The sequence below is a fragment of the Monodelphis domestica genome, chromosome 3 (genome assembly GCF_027887165.1).
Source record: "Monodelphis domestica isolate mMonDom1 chromosome 3, mMonDom1.pri, whole genome shotgun sequence".
Lineage (NCBI taxonomy): Eukaryota > Metazoa > Chordata > Mammalia > Didelphimorphia > Didelphidae > Monodelphis > Monodelphis domestica.
In genome coordinates, this window is record NC_077229.1 from 424,002,153 (window position 1) to 424,023,062 (window position 20,910).

Genomic DNA, 20,910 nt, shown 5'->3' on the forward strand with positions numbered 1-20,910 from the left:
TGCTGATCATAGTTAAAGCCTATGGACAATACTGCAAGAGCAAGGTGAAGGGCGATGGTGCTTTTTATTTTTATTCTTGCATTTCTTGCTGCACAGGACCAATAATCTAAAGCATGACGTGAAAAGGGGGCCCTAACCACCACTCCACTTTATGTTGCTATTCATGATATGTAATTGTTGTAAAGTACTAGTTGCATAACAATACCTACCTAACAGCACCGTGATACCCAACAGAGACATAAAAGGACTCAGTGTCAGTTTTATTATTATTAAGATATCAGGTCTTCCTGATATCCCTAAGACTACAAGTCAGCCAGAGACCTTCAGAAAAAAAACCCTACACAATATATCACCAATACAATTGCCACAGTGCTGGAAATTCTGCCACTAGAAATTCATTTCTGTGAGTGTCCCTCCAAGAATTGCCCTTTTTTTTTAAACCCTTACCTTCCATCTTAGAGCCAATGTTGTGTATTGGTTCCAGGCAAAAGAGGAGGAAAGGTTAGGCAACTGGGGTTAAATTACTGGCCCTGGGTCACACTGCTAGGAAGTGTCTGAGGTCAGATTTGGATCCAGAACTTCCTGTCTCCAAGCCTGGGACTCTATCCCCTGAACCACCTAGTTGTCCCAGAGAATACCTCATTTTTTAATTTGTATCCCCAATCCCTACCACAATGACTGGTATAAAGGAAATACTTAACATATCCTTGTTAAAATAAATTTAATTAATATGTAGTATCCTGGATGCTCCTACTACCCAAGTCCAAGACACATTCTAGGTGTGGATTAGTGGTTCACTGAAAATCACAAACATTTGATGTGGGCTGAAATGTTCCACCAACCCTCCCAAATAGATTTACAGATTCGAAAGAACAGAGAAACAATAACCAGCTGATTAGAAGGAGGCTACCTTTCATATAAGATAAATGAGTTGTTTACATTCACAATTATGAGAAAACTCTTCACATCAATCTTTAGATATAACCTAGGGACTTGGCTGGAGGTCTCTGGACATCAAGTACAGGTGATTCATTTTTCCAGGTAAACAGGACTAGGTTGAAACAATGCTCAATTTCCACACTCACTGCCTTCCTGAGAATCTGCTCAGAAGAGCAAAGTTGCCCCCTGATACTCAGCATATCATTAGCATGCTGTTTACATTGCAGTTTACTCTCCCCAGTGGGCAAACAGAATGAACCTTGGGTAAAGCCAAGCAGACCAAAGTGGACCATGGGTAAAGTGACATCAGTTTCCCAGGAGACCCAAGGCAACTGCCGGAACAAATGACCCCTTCCTTAGTAACTAATCAAGATAAAAGCATTCCTGAAAACCCCTACCCACTCTTTCCTTTTTACACTCTTACATTTTATTCTCTTACTCCCTACCTTTACTTACCTCCCTGCCTTACCTTAATTACTTACTATACTAGCTATTCTGTTACTATTTTCTCTTATAATAAGGCTTGTTTCCTTGAAATGGAGTCAGTTTGAGTAATCAATCAATTCTTCTGACAAGATGCAATAAGCATTAACCCCATTACTTATACGAATATATTTGGTGACTTGCCCAAGTTCACTTAAGACCTCTGAATTTACTTTCAAGGTACAGGAGAAACCTGCAAATAATACTGAAAATAGAAATTCTGTTAGGAAACTGGGATGCTGTGGGGTTGTTTAATATAATTTTATTTTAAAAATATTTTCCCATGCTTGCATGATTCATGTTCTTTCCCTCCCCTTTTCCCTTCACCCTCCCAGAGCTGACAAGCAATTCCACTGGGTTATACATATATTATCACTCAAAACCTATTTCCACATTATTCACTTTTGTAATAGAGTGATCTTTGAAAACCAAAACCCCAAATTGTATACCCAAATAAACAATGATAAATCATACATTTTTATCTGCATTTCTACTTCCTGTTGGGTTGTTTGAAGAAGAGAGATGTGTATACTGACTTATGCAAGGTAAGATTTCTGTCTCAGCTTTCACAGCTATAGGGATGGCTGGAAGCACAAGCAATTGATTATAATTTTTCAGGTGCTTTTTAGGGGTATCAAAAAGTAAGCAGTTAGGGCAGCTTAGTGGCTCAGTGGATTGAGAGCCACGTCTGGAGCCTGGAGATCCTGGTTTAAATCTGGCCTCAGACACTTCCTAGCTATGTGGCCTTGGACAAGTCACTTAACTTCAGTTACTTAGCCTATACCATTCTTCTGCCTTGGCACTACTACTTAGTATCAAAACTTTGAAGAAAAAAAAGAAGTAAACAGAGTGCTGGTAAAATGTGAGGAAATGTGGTTACAATATTACTTGAGTGCAGTGAGCAAGAGAGTGTTGAAAAGAGAAAGTGTATCCCTTGGGGCAGAGTGCAGAGGTGGGAGCCTTCAGAGCCCATGGCTATGAGGGGGGGGGGGGTATAGTGGGGCCAACATGTTCTTTTGTGCATTTTTTTGTTATTGTTATTCTCAACTTGACAAACAGCAACTACCATCATTTCCATCTAAAAAAGATTATGTGTGAATCCATGAATCTCTATTATGTACATACTGAATTCATCAGAGTAATTCCATTTCTGTCCTACTTACCTGTCTTCCTCTGAACTTCCTTGTACTCCATTCTGTATGTTTTTAAAATGTTTCATTGATACTCTTCTTTTTTAATTTTTGCCATCACTATCATTACTCCCCCTGCCCCATAATAAAAGCTTTCCCTCTTTGCAATTAAGCTTAGTTGAACAAAATAAATTCACATACTTATATGTTAGCCTCCAGGCCATCACCTCAGCCAGAAGGTGGGAAACATGATTCACTATTTATCTTCTGCTGCCCCGCTTCATCAGGAAGACCAGGGTTCACATTCTGCCTCTGACACTTTCTAGCTTACTTAGGCAAGTCTCTTCGTCTTTATTGAGGCTCATCTATAAAATGGGGATACTTCCTGTAGCTCCTAATTCAGAAGGTTGTTGTGAAGCCCATAGAGATAAAGAATGGAGCTTTCCAGATCTTATATAAAGCCAATTATTATTACCAGAGGGTTATTGAATTGTTATCTCTGTTGTTGGATGGAATAGTGTTTAATTTTAACATTAGGTATGCAAGGGATATATAAAAAGCATTAAAAACATGAGCCTTATGAATATTTTCTAAAATGAGAGAACATTGACAATATAGATCTATTTCTCTTTTGCATGAAATTATGTTCTCTATTATGTAGTTTACTTTTATTTTCAAGTACATAATCACTACAACATGTCACTTTCAAAGGTATACAATTTGTTTATGATTCTAACCTTCCAAATACTCAGTTCCCCTTCTTTGGAGGGATGTATTGAAAAATATAAACAGACAAGCAAAACAAATTCCCACATGGGTGATGTCATACAATATGTCTCATTCCGTAGCTTGATTCCATTTCCTATCTTTCTGTCAAGAGATTCAGTGGATACTTCTGATACTCTGGCATTATGATGGGTCATTTCATTGATCAGAATTCTTAGACCTTTCAAAATTGTTTTTCCCTATATTGTCATCAGTGCATATTGTTCTCCTGGTTCTGCTTACTTTGCTCTACATCAGTTCATAAGAACATTCCCAAGGTTCTCTGAAACAATCTCATCATTTCTAACAGTATAATAATATTCCATTACATCCATATATCATAATTTAATCAACTATTCTCCAGTTGATAGATAACAATAGTTTTCCTTTCTCTGATACTATAAAATAACCCACAATAAATACTTCTGTACATATGACTCTTCTTTTTTCTTTCTTTCTTTCTTTCTTCCTTCCTTCCTTCCTTTCTTTCTCTTTCTTTCTTCCTTCCTTCTTTCCTTTTTTTTTTTGCTATCTTTGGAATCTTGTTTTCCCATCTATTAAAATATTTTTTGAAACTCATCTACACACATGAAGATATTAGTTAGGAAGAGGCAGCTTTTCACAATCCATATCCTATAATGGAACACATCTTTACCCTTTCATAATTTGATCAAAAGATGTAAAGAATATAAGATTCCACTACACTTGTAGTCCATTAATTATGAAAGAGCATTTTATTCAGTAGAAAAGGCTGTCTTCCAAGAAAGTATCTCCTAACCATATATAAAAATCATTCAAGACACTCTGAATGATACAACAGAAATAACCTTATTCAACAAGCCTCTGATCATAAATATCAGATGAGATATAGAAGAGGAAGATGTCTGGGTCCTATCAAGGAGAGGTCCAATGCATAACTTAAGATGAAGAAGAATTCCCTGTAGATGATAAAGTCCTCCAGATGATTTTTTCTTCTTTTTCCTTATTGTATTTTTTTAAACCAATTTCATGTAACAAATTTCCATGCAAGTTTTCCTAAGTTGTATGATGGAACTTCCCTCCATTCTCTTTCCTTCCCCCTCTCAGTGCTGGCAGGTGATTTGATCTGGGTTATACATATATTTCTACATGATAATTTTGTTGATATCATTGTGCTAGTTGTATTAAGTCCTAGAATATCAAAGGAATGCCTAAAAAAGGTCTGTAACTACTCAAAAGATTTTGACCTGACCATTCACATAGGAAAGACCAAGTAGATGAAGAACATCCATTGTCCAGATCATGATATGCAGTGGATGGACAAACTATAGATCTTACCCATTAGTATGTACCTGTGGAGCAAAATTATGTACTTGGACAATGAGTTGGGTACAGAATTAAACCAGAGGAGGAGAGGGCCCTAACTTCTAGAAACAAAATCTCATCATTTTAAAACCTAAATTCTGCCAGTGTTGTTGTATGACTGTGGGGCATAGGATTTTCTGATGAAGTGAAAATTGAAACCCAACATGAAGCACATGATTTGTGTGAGCAGGACACACTCTATAAACAAAGAGGATCTCTGAAAAAGAACAAGAATTAAAATACAATGATAATGTACAAGAGGACGACATGGGCTGGTCAGTAAGCAAAGCTAAGAGATGGAGGCAAGCAGTCCAAGAGAATGTGAGGAAGAACTCTAGCAGGTCAAGTGGATCCCCTCTGGCAACTTAATGGAAAGGCATGTAGGAGAGTTCAGCAGGATAGGCAGACAGGGATCAATTGCAATCTTTATCCTGGGAGAAAACACCCAAATAAATGAGCTCATAGATCCATTTAGGTATTTGAACATGGGAAACACCTTGAAGTGTCATCGTACCTTATATTTTATTATGTTTAGCAAACAATAAGCCTAATTAGATCAGCAACATTTATTTATCTGTCTCACCCATACCAGGAGCCTGCTGAGATCAGCAGTGGATATCCACCACGATACTTAGAGTGTGTTTGCAGGAATGATTTTCTTACCTTTATTGCTACCCTCATAGCAAAGAAAGGCAGTTCACTTTGTTCACTTTTGTTCACTCATAAGTCTTTACTATAGGTCTAGCAAGTCTTCATAAAATAGTTGAGGTGAGCAACTGAAAGTTATTCACTTGGGGAGCAACTCAGTGGCTGAGTAGATGAGAGGTGGGCCGAGAAATGGGAGGCCCTAGGTTCAAATCTGACCCCAACACTTCTTAGCTGTGGGACCCTCGCTCAACAAGTCACTTACCCTCCCATTGCCTAGACCTGTGTTGGCGAAGACATGACGCATGTGCCAGAGGGAACTGCTCCGTTCCCCCTCTCTACAATGGCCAAGGACATTTTTCACATGCCCTACTCCTCCACTCAGCAGCCCAAGGAGAGTACTCCCTCCCTCTGCTGTCTGGGAAAATGTAGAGGGGCTCACAGGTAGCTTGAAGGTATAGTTTGGGCACACAATCTATAAAAAGTTTGCTAACACTGGCCTAGACTTTTCCACTCTTCTGTCTTGAAAGAGTTATATAATATTGATTCTAAGATAGAAAATAAAGGTTTTTTAAAAATGCATATTCATTATAGAAGATTCTTTCTTTTTTTAAAAATAATATTTTATTTGATCATTTCCAAGCATTATTCATTAGAGACAAAGATCATTTTCTTTTCCTCCCCCTCCCCCCCATAGCCAACGCATGATTCCACTGGGTATCACATATGTTCTTGATTCGAACCCATTGCCATGTTGTTAGTATTTGCATTAGAGTGTTCGTTTAGAGTCTCTCCTCTGTCATGTCCCCTCAACAGCTGTAGTCAGGCAGTTACTTTTCCTCGGTGTTTCTACTCCCACAGTTTGTCCTCTGCTTATGGATAGTGTTTTTCTCCTAGATCCCTGCAGATTGTTCAGGGACATTACACCGCCACTAATGGAGAAGTCCATTACGTTCGATTATACCACAGTGTATTAGTCTCTGTGTACAATGTTCTCCTGGTTCTGCTCCTCTCGCTCTGCATCACTTCCTGGAAGTTGTTCCAGTCTCCATGGAATTCCTCCACTTTATTATTCCTTTTAGCACAATAGTATTCCATCACCAACATATACCACAACTTGTTCAGCCATTCCCCAATTGAAGGGCATCCCCTCATTTTCCAATTTTTGGCCACCACAAAGAGCGCAGCTATGAATATTCTTGTACAAGTCTTTTTCCCCATTATCTCTTTGGGGTACAAACCCAGCAGTGCTATGGCTGGCTCAAACGGTAGACATTCTTTTATCGCCCTTTGGGCATAGTTCCAAATTGCCCTCCAGAATGGTTGGATCAGTTCACAACTCCACCAGCAATGAATTAATGTCCCTACTTTGCCACGTCCCCTCCAGCATTCATTACTTTCCTTTGCTGTTATGTTAGCCAATCTGCTAGGTGTGAGGTGATACCTCAGAGTTGTTTTGATTGGCATCTCTCTGATTATAAGAGATTTAGAACACTTCTTCATGTGCTTATTAATAGTTTTGATTTCTTTATCTGAAAACTGCCTATCCATGTCCCTTGCCCATTTATCAATTGGAGAATGGCTTGATTTTTTGTACAATTGATTTAGCTCTTTATAGATTTGAGTCATTAAACCTTTGTCAGAGGTTTCTATGAAGATTTTTTCCCCAATTTGTTGCTTCCCTTCTAATTTTAGTTACATTGGTTTTGTTTGTACAAACCCTTTTTAATTTGATGTAGTCAAAATTATTTATTTTACATTTTGTGATTTAGAAGATTCTTAAATGGTGTGCAACCTGACAACTTGGAGTCAGAGGATCATAGATTTAGAGGCTAAAGGTACATCAAAATTACCCAATACACATGAAGACATTCCCCTCTCCTCCACCACCCTCCCATTTAACAGAAAATTAAGGCCAAGAGAAAGAAAGTTACTTAACCAAAGTAAAATAGTTATTAAGTAGCAGACCTGGCATTTGACCCCAAGCCTTCTTACTCCAGGTCTAGTATAAATCCTGTCAAGTAACTGCATTATTTAAATTTTCATAGCATGTTTCCTTTACACTTGAAACAATTACTAAAGTTTGTATAATTATATCAAAGTTTGTATGTATGTATCTAGCTATCTATTTATCGAATAATTCAAATAAGAAACTATGTGACCACAGATCATGTATTTATAATACTGCTCTTTGGGAAACCAGCTGTATGCTTTCTACTTGTCATCTCTCATTGTCTCTCTTACCTTGTTTTGGTAAATGAGAGAAGGATGGAATACTTTAATCTCAGTTGGTATAAGGGAAGCAGATTTATTGGCTAAAAGCAAAATGAAACCTAAAACGTTTGATTCATAATTATCAAAGCTCTGACCCGTTGATTGCACCTAACTCTCCATCTTAGTTTTCAGTCTTATTCCCCCAGAAAATGATGCTATCCTACCATCTGGTGGCCATTTGGGAAAGAAGCACCCTGAATGAAAAACCAAAGTACGGACCAAATTCCCTTGAATGGTTTTGAAGAAAGATGTCCAAATTGCTTCTTTCTATCTAGAGAATTAACAGGTTTGCTCAGTGGAGAAGAAGAAGAAAAAAAAACTTGTTTTTCCAGAATACTATGAAACTCCAATAGAAACAGAAATTCACTGTTTTCATAATGAAGTTAGACATAGACAACTAGGTGGCATAATGGATAGAACTCTGGATTTAGAGTCAGGAAGAAGAGTTTGAAACTTTTCTCAGACACACAATAGTTTTATGACTCTTGGTAAGTCATTTAACCTCTTTGAGCCTTAGTTTCCTCACCTATAAAATGGGGTTAATACCTCATATACTTATTATGAGGATTAAATGATATAATGTATATAAGATGCTTTGAAAACTTTAAATGCTGGTTATTATTATTATTATTTTCAATGCCAAAGGTAATGTCAGGAACAAGGAACTTCTTTATTATAGTAAAACCTGATTTTCCTGGGACTGAGCAATTATTTGTAAGTATTTTGCAGATAACTAATCCTCATCCTTTTAAACACCAGAATCACTCACTGGTCATACTATCATGATCATCAAATGTTATATAAAATTGTTTTAATATATTATAAATTATATTACATAAATTCCCTAGGGCCCTCATTTATGAATCTCCTATTATCTCCCCATCACATATTCCTTTCTCTCTTCCAAACTTTTGTAGTAGCTAGGTGGTATGATAGAACAGACACTAATTAATTATGTTAACCTGGGCATACCATTTAACGTCTCTCATTTTCAGTGTCCTTATGTGTAAAATGACAAGGTTGAATTCCAGGACCTCTATGGTCCCTTTCAGCTCTAAATCTTTGACTTTCTCATTCTTCAGGAAGCTCACCACCTTGCCCCATCATGTATACTTTTATTGTTTTAATTATTGATATCTTTTGTTTTATACGTCACATTAATTTCTGAATATAGCTTTCCTACTCAGTGAGCCATCACTTATGAGAATAAATGAAAAAAAAGAGAAAAAAATGTGGTCTGGCAAAATGACCAACATATTAACAATGTCTTTCAGCATATGCAATGTCCCACCCCACTATAAAGAGATGAAAAAGATTCATTTTCTCCTCTCCACTTTGGAGACAAGTTCTGACATAATTATGAAAGGTTCAGATTTAGTTTTTGTTATTTTTTCCATTTACATTGCAATAGTCATTGTGCATATTGTTTTCCTCTTTTATGTTGAGTTTCTCCCTGCCCACCGACTTAAAAAAATACTCTGGACTCCTCTATCCTAAAACAAAATAAAAAATCAAATAAAGCTTGACTTGACCTTCCTCCTACCTTTTTCACTTGTCATTCCATCTCTCTTCTTCCTATCCTTGACAAACTCCTTTAAAGCAGCTACTTTTTCTTCCTCATTATGCACTCCTCAACATACTGAAATCTGTCTTCTTTTCCCATTATTCTCCTGAAATTGTTCTCCCAGGTCAACAGTACCCAAGAGAGAAAGGGACAACTGCTATTCTTACTGAGAAAGTAATTTCCCTGGAAATTGAAGCACTGGATGAAGCAATTATAGACAATGGACACTACCTAAAAGGACTTGCTCATCAACTCTTTTGAATGAGGTCGCCTTGTGTAAGATGGGCTCATCACTAATAAACAAATGGTAATTATGTAAAAAAATAACCTCTAACTTATCAAATACACTGACTACTTTTCAGAATTTATTCTTGATTTTGCGGTAGCATATGAAAGTTGACCATCCACTCTTTGGTATTCTTTCCTTTGATGTTCTACGATCCCCAAGCACTGGGGATAAAATACAAGGGGGGAAAGGCAGTAGCTAGATAGCATGGGGGATAGTCAGGCCTGCAGTCAGGAGATCCTGGCTTCAAATCTAGCCTCAGTTACTTCTTATTTGTGTGACCCTGGGCAAGTCATAACCCCCATTGCCTAGCCCTTAACTTTCTTCTGCCTTGAAACAATATTTAGTTTCTATTCTGAGATAGAAGGTAAGAGGTTTTGTTTTTTTTAAATACAAGGAAAAAAAGGATAGTCCCTGCCCTCAAGAAACTTACATTCTGGTAGGGGAAGACAGCATATAAAAGGATTCTGGGAAAAAAAAAGAGAAGGGAATAGAAATGAGAGGAAAATACCTATACAGGGAGATGGTTTAAAGAACAAAGCAGACCTTGTCAGGGCCCTCCTCAAAATAGTTGTTCTGAGAGAAGCTCACCAATGGGAAATGGCTGCCTCAGGGTGATGGAAGAAGAAAGCAGTTAAGGAATGGTGGAGAGTCAGGAGAGTGACTAGTCTGTACCGTCCATCAAAATGCACTCTGGGTGAGTGTCTCCAGAAGACACAAGCCTCTTGTCTCTCCTGACTACTGGCATCTGGAAGAGCCACCTCTGAAAATATTCATAAGGCTCCTTACCTTCAAGGAGCTTACATCCTATAGGAGAAACAATATGTATACATTAATATAAGTAGACCCCAAATATTTACAAAGTGAATCTGAAGCAATTGTCTTTTGGGGAATAAGAATAAACTTCATGCAGGAGCTGGAGACCGAGTTGAACTTTAGAGGGAGGATTTTGAGATGTGGAAGTAAGGAGACAATATCTTCCAGGCAAGAGAAGAACACTTTGGGCAAAAGCCAGACTTTATCATGTGTGAGGAATAGCAAGAAGGCTAGCTCAGCTGAACTGTAGAATGAGTGATGTAATGTGTAATAACCCTGTAGATTGATTGATTGTTGATTATGGATTATATCTGAATTGTTGCTATTGTTCATTCTTAGTTTTCAGAGAAGACTGATGACATCATAAGATAATGTCTTGACTTGTGTTTAAAGTTGATGTTTGCAAAGTAAGTCTGAGATCTCTGAAAAGTCTGTGGGGGAGTCTTTATCCCCCTTCACTCCACCCTACCTCGACTCCAGCAAGCAGACCTATAGCTTAGAACACTGATAGTGAAACTTTGAGACCTAGTGCCCAGACTACAATCCTTATGCCTCATGTGAGCTCCCCACCTTACCTCAGACAGGGGAGGGAGGAAGAGCTCCCATTGGGTTTCTAGGCAAAGGGGCCAGTCATGTGAGAAATGTTCTCAGATGCATGTAGAGAGGGGAAAGGGAGCATTCCCCTTTGGCATGCTCTAGCACATGTGCCATAGGTTGGTCAATATGGACTTAGAATATGTCAGATTATGAGTGCTCAGTACAAGAACACCAGATATTAAGCAAGTTGCTGGTATAGGGTAGAATATGGTGGATGTGGAGTCCACCCTTTGGTTAGTATTAGAGAATAGTGAGATTGTCCCTAGTTGTAGGGAGCTGTGCATTCTTTGGCATAAAAAAAAAATGAGTGCAGGCCAGAAAGGAACAGAATGGTGGAGGGCTCAGTTCTTTGGTATTTATCTTGGATGTCCTTCCTCAGGGCTATCACTATTCTGTGTAGAGGGTGTTTATGGCACTTTGTGGTTTCTCCAGCATTTCCACAAGTCCTATGCCAGTGTGGAAGTGAGCTGGTGATATCTGTGAAATCTGAGCAGATCAGTATAACTTATCTGAACACTCTCAGTTCCTGTTCATCAGAGAGTATTTGGGAGTTTGAGGTGGGGGAGGAGGAGGACACCAGCCAACTTTATACTTGTAGTCACTGTTTTGATATGAAATATTTCTGTTTGGGATGAACAAATTCATTCTGAAAAAAAAATTTGTCCTTCCAATGAAAAGTCAATTAATTTCTTTAAGTAGTGACTGATTTGATCACCATCTAATCAAGTAGCATTGTTGAATTCCTCAACTTTCACTGCTTTCTAGAACTAAAATTTTTACATTAGTGATATATATTATATTTCTTCTGCTACCTACTGACTGTGACACTATGCAGTCATTTAGCCTTTTAATTTTCTAGGTGACTAAGACTGTAAATCATAGTTGCTATTGAGTCATTTCAGTTGTGTTCAACTCTTTGTTGACCCCATTTAGATTTTTCTTGGCAGAGATATAGAAGTGATTTGCCATTTCCTTCTCCAGGTCATTTGACAGATGAAGAAACTAAGCCAAATAGGATAAAGTGACTTGTCCAGGGTCACACAGCTAATAAGGGTCTGAAGTTGGATTTGAATTCTGGTCTTCCTGATTCTAGACCTGGTGCTCTGTTCATTGTGCCACTAGGCTGTCCTTAGCCAACTGATATTTATTAAGTGCCCATGGGGTATAAAACTACATTTCAGAGTAAAGAATTATCCTATGAAAAGCCCTACTATGATTTTTTTTGCTTTGTCTTAGAATCAATTCTAAATTTTGGTTCCAAGGTGGAGAACATTAAGGTGTAGGTAATTGGAGTTAAGTGACTTGCCCAGGGTCATATAGCTAGGAAGTGTCTAAGTCCAGATTTTAACTCAAATTCTCCCAACTCCAGGCTTGGTGCTCTATCCACTGTGCTACCAAGTTGCCCCCCACCACTATGATTTCTTAGGTTTTAGTCATAAAATGTTTCCCTTTTCCTCCAGATGGAGATCTGGATTGTCTTCTGTGAGTTTCCAATAGTCCAAGAGAGAGCACTTCTTCCCTTCCTCCAGCAAAAAAAAAAAGAAAGAAAAAAGAAGGTACTATTCATAAAAACTCTTGGTGTGGCCTGGCTATGGGTATAATCAGGCTCTTTCCATGTCCTAAATCCAATAGATTTGCTCAGCATTTACTTTGTACCCATCATGCACACCTAGGAGAGAGGAGCCTAGGAGCCAATGATTGTGCAACCCCCTCCCTGTGCAAGGATGACTGATGATGGCCCAGGATGCAGTGGGTTACCTTGGCACCTTCAATGCCTGACCAAACTCTAAGCATTTTATAGTGTCTACCTCAGCTGTCTTAATAGCTATTGGAACAAATTGTCCTCATCCCTCCATTGCACCAGAGAACATCTTCACTTGCTTGGGGTAGAGATTCCTCTAATTCACTGATGAGTTTAAGGCCTTCTCTTACCCTCAACCTGGTTTAGCCCATCTGTTGAGATGGTTGGACCAAAGTGTGGCTCATGCTCATGCTACAACTTCCTGGGATGGTGGGCAGCCCTTAAAATGGCTCTGCAGCCCTCATACCAGAGATACTAGTCCTCAGTGAACACACTACACACCTGGTAGAAGATCAAATGAAGGGAGGAACAAGGAAGATAGGTGTTCTTTACTGTTAAAAGAGGAGAATCAAGCAGATTATTAGTGTATCTCATTTTGTAGGTGTAACTTGGATTAAAGGGTTATTTTAAGCAAATACCTAAATTTGGGACCCTTGATCTAATAAGTTATTTTAATCTTAGGTTATAAAAAAGGAATGAATGATGAATTTGGGGGAGAAAATAAATATTATTTAAAAATAATGAATCTGCAACCTAATTTGCAAGTCATAAACACATATTGTGAGATCATCTGCTTCACTCACATTAGATACCTGGGCAGAGATATTTTCTCTCTACTTGGTCTCTGTGGCACACCAAGGGGATGACATTTACATTGTGGTCCCTTATGCAGTCAGGGTGATCTATATCTTTATATATATATATATATATATATATATATATATATATATATATATAAATATATATATAGATATATATATAGAGAGAGATGAGGCCTGGATTTGGCCACATGTTACTTTAAAACTGTCCAAAGTACTATATCGTAACTATTAGCTATTGAGGAACTCATAGGACTCTACTTCTTCCACTTTTCTCCTGGCACTCCTGACTATTATAGCTCTTTGAAAGCTGGTCATCAGTAGCATCAACCTTATGCTAGAGGAAGGTGCCTTTTTAATAACCAAAGAAGAGAACTGAGATCCAGACATTTGAGGTTCCTTTTGAGGTTGCTGACAACCTCTATATGAACCTGGGTAAGTTCCTTAACTTCTTTTTGGTCCTATTTTCCCCATTGACACAAAGTTTATTTGTAATTAGTTTTGAATTCTTTTCAGATGTTCACAAAATCATGAAGAATGTGAATACAGTGAAAGTATACGAACTTAGATATTAGCTTAGGTGCTCAGGTAGCTAGAGATAATAATAATAATAATAAAGTACTTTCTATAAACCTTAAATAGCAATACTATAAATGGTGGTTAGCTTCTATTGGTCACTAAGTCCTAGCATGTTGGGATCAGGATGTTGTATGGAAAGTACACTAAATCTGAATCAGAAAGATTTGGGCTCAGATTCCTACTGTGTTATAACTAACAGAGTATAACTTAGCAGAATGACCTTGAGCAAATCACTCATCTCAGCCTTAGCCTTTTTTTCCCCCGCAAAATAAGGGTATGAGACTAGAACTCTCAGGTCTCATCCAGTTCTAAATTAAGTAATATTCAAACCTTTAAATGTTGTGAGAATTGAGAAAGACATAAGGGAATAATTTCATAAATATACAATTAAGAGTTGCTTACTAGAACCAAGAGATGTTAGTACAAGCTAAAAATCCCAATAGATTCAAGAAGGATTTAAGATTAAATCTGTGGATGATTAAAAACTATAAAGTGCTCTCAGGGATATATTGTTAGACATCTAGGGGACATGTATATTATCTTAAAAGGTTGAAGTACTAGGAAAAAAATGAAACAAACACTGATAAAGTGCCTACTGTGCACCAGAAAGTGTGTTAAGCACTTTATAAATATTATCTCATTCAATCCTCACAACACTTCTGGGAGCTTGTTCTGGCCTACCTGATTACACCCCTTCCCCTCTTTAGTCAGTATAGTAAGTTTATAAGTAATCAGGATAAAGTTACGATTTGATTTTAAATATTTATTGAGTACTCATAAGGTATAAAAACTTATTTCAGAGCAAAGAATAGTTATATAAAAATGGGATATCTCAATGGTACCATGGATAGAGTACCAGGTCTCGAGTAAGGAAATCCCATCTTCCTGAGTTCAAATCCAACTTCAGACACTTATTAGCTGTGTGACCCTGAGCAAGTCACTTAATCCTGTTTGTCTCAGTTTCTTCATAGGTAAAATGAGCTGGAGAAGGAAATGGAAAACCACTCCTATATCTTTGCCAAAAAAAATCTAAATGGGATCACAAAGAGTTAGACACAATTGAAATGACTGAATGTAAACTTATCAGAAGTAAGATGGCAAAGGGGAACCCTATGAGTCACATACAGACAGTGCCATCCTCTATTAACCAAAAATCACAATCTAGTGATACTATGTGTTAAATCATGGGAAGCTTTGCTGTCAGAATTTTTTGGTCCTACCATATGTAAATCTTAGATAAGCTCTAGACATCCTCAGTAAGACTAGCAGAACATCATCTGTTGCTTGATCACTGTGAGATGTTGGTTTGTTAACTTTAAAGTTTTACTAACAACTTTGAGGCGATTTGGATTATGTTAATAAACAAACCCCAAGATGGTACAGAGAAAAAGTTAGTCTGTTTCCCCCCAAAGCCTATAAAAATGCAATCCCTAAGCACTTGTCTCTCTCCATCAGGTGGGTCCATTCTCTGTGGGGTCCCAACCATAATCATCCATGGTTATGTGAATGTTTCTCTCTGCTTCTCTGCCTTCTCATCCTCTTCCTTATACTTCCTGGCCTCCTTCACCACTTTTCCCCTATCCCCACACACCATCTATCTCTCCATTCATCACCCTTTTTCTGCTTGTCTCTACTTTATGTGTCATTTGTCTCTATGCCCTCCATACCTTATTAAACTGTGATTATAGTCTCACTCCCCACTGCCATGATGGCCTTTCCAAAGAACTGAGTGTGCCAGCTTTATTTCCCAATTTCCTAAGTTAATGAACAAATTATCCCAAAACAAATTTATTATCCCAAGTTGACAGTTGACAAAACTGAGGCAGGCTTAAGTTAAGTGACTTGCACAGGGGGTCACACCACTAGTAAAATGTTCAAGGCCAAATTGGAATTCAGTTCTTTGTGACTCCAGGTTCAACACTTTATACCACCTGGTTGTCTATATTAGCATGGAAAGGCCAGCAAAAGACTTAGTTTCAGATCCCAGATCTATCATTTGCTACCTACGGGACTCTAGGCAAATCAATTCTCTCTAGGATTCATTTTCTTCTTCCATGAAATAAAAGGTTGAACTAAATCTCCGAAAGCTCTTTTTCATTCTCTCTCTCTCATTCTATGCTGTGCATGTATGTGGGATTCTGCCTGCTTCATCACAATCCCAAATCCCTGTAATCATAGTTTAATCCCTGTCCATGCCAGGCAGGTTTGTAAATTAAAGATCCAGGATTCAGTCAATGAAAAAAACATTTATTTATTAAGCAATTAGTGTGTGCTAGACTCTGAGCTAAGGTCTGGGGATACAACAAAAGGTAAAAACAATCTCTGCTTTCAAGTTACTCCTGTTGGGAAACAACAGATATCCTGTAGATAACTAAATCCAAACAGAGTAGAAGGGAGGCTATTTTAGCACTAGCTGCTAGAAGGACAAGGACCAAGCAAGGTCTAGGAAAAAAAAGCAAGGGACTTGAGCCACAGCTTGAAGGAAGAGCAGGGAAATAAGAGGGTAGGAAAGGGTGTAAAATATTTAACAACTGTATCTCTGGGAGAAAAAAAAATGAACCACAAGTTAAATTTTGAAATTTAATCTGTATCAATATTTTCTTATGTCTACAATTCAACAAAACCATAAATCAAGGTCTGAGTTGTAGCATGATTTCTGAGGCATAGATGCTCACATTGATTTTAACCCTAGTGACCTAGTGGAGTTGACTAGCATATTCCTGAGTAGAGGTGAGGAGGGAGGGACAACATTCTTTAGATGTGGAAGAAAATCAATCCACAGAGAGGGGGGATGAGTGTGGAAAGAAAGAATAACAAGCAGGTAGCTGAGGGGAATATGGATCAAGGGAGCAAAGTAAAGGGCTAAAAAGGCTAGCAAGACAGGAAAAAGTCATATTTTGAAGAGCTATCTGGACTTTATATTGGATCTGAGAGTCACTGAGTTCACTGAGTAGGGGTGGGAGTGGAGGGATGGAAAGTGAGAAGTGGAGCACACATGGAAAAAAGGCATGGTCAAACTATCCCTGAGGAAAATCACAAACTCAGGTCATGGGACCTCAAGATTAGTGCATCCTGTCCTATTACCTTAACCTCATGACAACCCTCCATCCCTGAGCTGACCCTCTCCCAATCTCCGACATCACAATAACAATCCAAGGGGAGTAATATTTTCACTGCCAGCCTAACAAGGAGAGAGATAAGAAAGGGACAGACTTAGTGAACCAATCTGGAATTCTTAGATAATTTTTTAAAATTTTAAACATTTTCCCATGGTTACACGATTCATTTTCTTTACCTCCCGTCTTCCCTCCCCCCTCCCAGAGATGACATGAAATTCTTAGGTAATATGACTTATTCAATTATTATATTTTTTATTTTTCTTAATTCATGAGACTTTGAAAGATTTAGAGATGGAGAATTTGGAGGTTTTCTTTCTAAATAAAGTTTATTATATATTTTCACCAACTGTAGTTATTTCAACCATAATTAGTTATATCCTTAGAAATATATGAAGAAGAATTTGGGGATTTTCTTTCCAAGTAAATATATATATATATATATATATATATATTATATATTTCCCTGACTTTACAGTTATTATAACCATTAATTAGTTTGTTACCTTCTTGGATATAAATGAAGGCAAATTTGGAGATTGTTCTTTCCAAGTAAAATATTGATTACTTTTTCAATGACTTTGCATTGAATTATTACAACCATTAATTACTTCGTTTATTTCTTGGAAATACGTGAAGAAGACTGGTTAGCTTGGGCTCTTTCCCCCCCCCCCCCCCATCATGTATTTATTTCTGAAGGTAAATGAACTATAATCTTGGATAGGGCTTCCACTGAAACAGACTGAGGTTCCTCAGTGAGGATTACTCTCTGTGGGAGTTTCTTGATTTCATTCAGAGCTCTCTGTTTTAAAGATGAGAAACTTTGCTGTGTCCTGACCTGGACAGTGATTGTTTTGTTTTATTCTGTGCATTAGGAAGCATGTGACTGGGTAGGATGATGGGCAAATCATGTGATTGAGTGAGGCTCAAACTCAGCCAAGAAACTGAGAAGGGTGAGAGCTCCGAAACCTGACACAGACTTTCTCTGCCCGGCAGGCAGCACACATCACTGACCTTGCCATTGCTCCAGCACCATGGCTACCGGGGACTGTGGGGTAATCACCTCCAAGACTGTGCTTCTGCTGCTCAGTTTCATCTTTTTGGTAAGTTAGCAGGACTCTGGGGAACGAGGGGGGGGGGGGGAGCAACAAAATGAGAGCTCTTTAATAACAGTTCTTGTTCTAGCTGGGCTGCTTCCCTGGGCTGGGAGGAAGGTAGTGTTGGGGGTGAACTGATGCACATGATTAAGGAAATGAAAACAAGTCAGCAGGAGACAGACAGAGAGAGAGACAGAAATAGACAGGAAAAGAAAGAGGAAACGGGAGAGAGACAGAAAGAGGGAGGGAATGAGAGAGAGGGAAAGACACATAGGGAAGGAGGGAGAGAGAAGGGGGAGAGATAAAGAGAGGGAGAGGAGAGGCAGACAGAGATGTAGACACAGAGAGAGACAGAGAGGAAAATAAAGAGGAGACAAGAGACAGAGAGGGGAGAGAGAGAAAGGGGGGAAGGATGGAGAGAGAAAAAGAGACAGAGAGAGGGAGAGGCAGACAGAGACAGGGAAAGGAAGAGGAGACAGAGGAGAGAGAAAGAGAGGGAGGGAAGGAAAGAGAAAGGAAGAGATAGACAGCAGAGAGGGGGAGGGAGGGGGACACACACAGAGGGGGAAAGGGAGAGAGAGATAAAGAGGGGGAGGGAAGGAAGGAAAGAGAGAGGGGTAGACAGAGAAAGGAGTAGGAGAGAAGAGTGAAGAGAAGAGAGACAGAGGAGGGAGGGAGGGAAAGAAAGAAGGAAAGAGAGGGGGAGACAGAGACAGAAAAAAAAGAGAGACAGAGAGAGAAGGTGGGGGGAGAGAGACAGAGAGAGACAGAGACAGAGAATTATTAGAATTCAGCATTACTTTCCAATTCTGCTCCTTTCATGTACTCAGTTATCTCATGTTGTGGTGTTGACTTTTTTTTTTTGACTTGGGATTCTAAAGAACAATGCAGTAGCAAACACCAAAAAAGGCACCAGTTAAAAGCAGTTTTTTTCGCCAGGGGAAAAAGAAACTAAGAAAGAGAAGGGGAAATTTTAGTTGGTTAAAGGCTGAATGTGCTGCAGGTGGATTTTAAGTAAACATGCTGATGTCAATGGGGCTGTTCCCTGGAAGAGTTTCCTAACATCTCATTGGTTGGGGACACTCCTGGGTAAAGGAAAATGGGAGAGGGAGTTTAGCTGATATCATTCAAAAGAACTTGGATAGATTCTATTTAATAGCTGTGGCAGGGGGGGGGAAGGCGGGGTTAGGGTTTGTGGGTAGGCCTGGGGGTCAGGAAGACCTGCGTTCAAAAGTAGGCTCAGATACTTCCTAGTTGTGTGATGCCTTGTCAAGTCACTTAACTGCTGTTTGCCTCAGTTTCCTCATCTGTTAAATGAGGGTAATAATAGTAACCCTGTAAGGATAAAATAAGTTATTTGTAAAGTGCCTGGCACATGGCACAAAGAGCACCTGATAGTAAATGCTAGTTTTCCATTCTCCCTCACAACTACATTATTGCAGTTTATCCCTAACACTGGTCCCTGGCAATATATAAGAAGCCAGTAAAAATCCTAGGTTTGGACCTTGTTGCCTTGGGTTCATAATAGATACAGAGCTAGAAAAGGGATCTTAAGGGAGGTCATCTACTATAACAGCTTCCTTCTGCATATGAGAAAACGGAGATCCAGAGAGGTAAGAGATTTGCCTGATGTCACAGGGAATGAGCAGCAGTCAGTCCTGGCCCTTTGAGCACAGGACACACTGCTTTCCCCCTGTACTGAGACACATAAAAATGTGCAGACCTGTGTAACTACTGGAGGTCGCTGGCCCTGGCTAGTATCAGTACTGTGTGGAGCAAGAAATTCCTGTGGTTATTAATATCTCCAAAAAGTTAGTCAAAAAGGATTCCCTCCCCCCCATCCATTTATAAGATTACTCCACCCCACCCTGTAGGATAAAGTGTTTTGAAGTGAGTCTTTTGAGTTTGTTTGGGAATTTGCCTGAGGCAGGAGTCTGAGGCTGGACTGTTCTTAACGGGAAGTACCAGTGCTTTGTATTGTGTTGTATCTATTGAAGCTTTTTCCTGTGGCTGGAATGATCCTCACATCCTACTGTAAAGGTATTCTCCAATTTTTTGAAGATGTTAATTTACTTGAATGTGTCCATTCTAAAGCTATTCAGTATTCTGTCTCCAGCCTCTTGAAATGTTCATTCTAGTTGGAAGTGTCTGTGGAGAAACCAGAGGACATTTGTGTCAGTTTTTTTCTGTGAGTCAGTGAGTCTTGTCTGTGCCTGGTACCTCTGAGGCGGACATGGTCTGATTTCTCTCTCTGTAACTTTGGGGGCTTCTGTCTTGGGTCAATGACTTGAAAGAGTACCCCCACATTTCTCTCTTAATAAAGCATTATTTAAGTGATGGTTTTCTCCAATCAAATTGTTTAATAGTGGTTAAAGAGGGGGTACTTTGGAACTTTCAAGGTCCCCTCAATTTCTACTCCATGCAGGACCATAACAAGCCCTCATCCCAATACCATTTTACCCACTTGACTAGAGAAGAGATGGAAGAGATCTCAGGATAAGACATCATAGTGGCCATGCTACTCCAGTCTGCCCTAGGTTGCTGCTCTGCATCCTTTTCATGCCAAGTAATAATGGTGTCAACTTGAAATCTGGAGACCCCAAATTTGCCCCTATCCCTTGGGAACTTACTCCTAGGGAAATCCCAGATAGACCTGTTTCAGACTGAACAATAGACCTTTAAAATCCTTAATGATCTCAGTGTAGGTGGGACTAGTAGACCAGTCAAATGTCAAGTGCCTAGAAGTTTCCCCCATTGTATCAGAAATCTGTTCCCTAGAAAACAGACACCTATACTAGAACCATCCCTTTAGTATCCATTGTAAGTAGACCACTCCCCAATACCCCAGCCTCTTTTCCCCAGTCAGTGTAGGTTT

The 20,910-nt window shown here is 38.9% G+C and overlaps 1 protein-coding gene and 1 long non-coding RNA gene across 5 annotated transcripts in view; both read left to right on the plus strand.

The window, feature by feature from the left end:
- The first annotated feature begins 288 nt into the window (after positions 1 to 288).
- On the plus strand, positions 289 to 12,399 carry LOC107652088 (uncharacterized). The gene is made up of 3 exons (XR_001629520.2): positions 289 to 403; positions 9,269 to 9,451; positions 12,304 to 12,399. It is a non-coding gene; the product is annotated as an uncharacterized LOC107652088 (long non-coding RNA).
- Positions 12,400 to 13,353: 954 nt separating this feature from the next.
- The window catches only part of LOC100020352 (tetraspanin-36-like), a 52,387-nt gene continuing 44,830 nt past the window's right edge, over positions 13,354 to 20,910 (plus strand). The window contains exons 1-3 of one of the 4 annotated variants that reach the window (XM_056824422.1): positions 13,354 to 13,678; positions 17,814 to 17,828; positions 17,935 to 18,041. In XM_056824422.1, coding sequence (XP_056680400.1) covers positions 17,973 to 18,041 — 69 coding nt within the window. In that variant the 5' untranslated portion in view covers positions 13,354 to 13,678; positions 17,814 to 17,828; positions 17,935 to 17,972. Of the gene's footprint in view, positions 13,679 to 17,055; positions 17,164 to 17,813; positions 18,042 to 20,910 lie in introns of those variants that run through there. The other 3 variants (XM_016431390.2, XM_007486670.3, XM_056824423.1) reach the window with 3 other exon arrangements.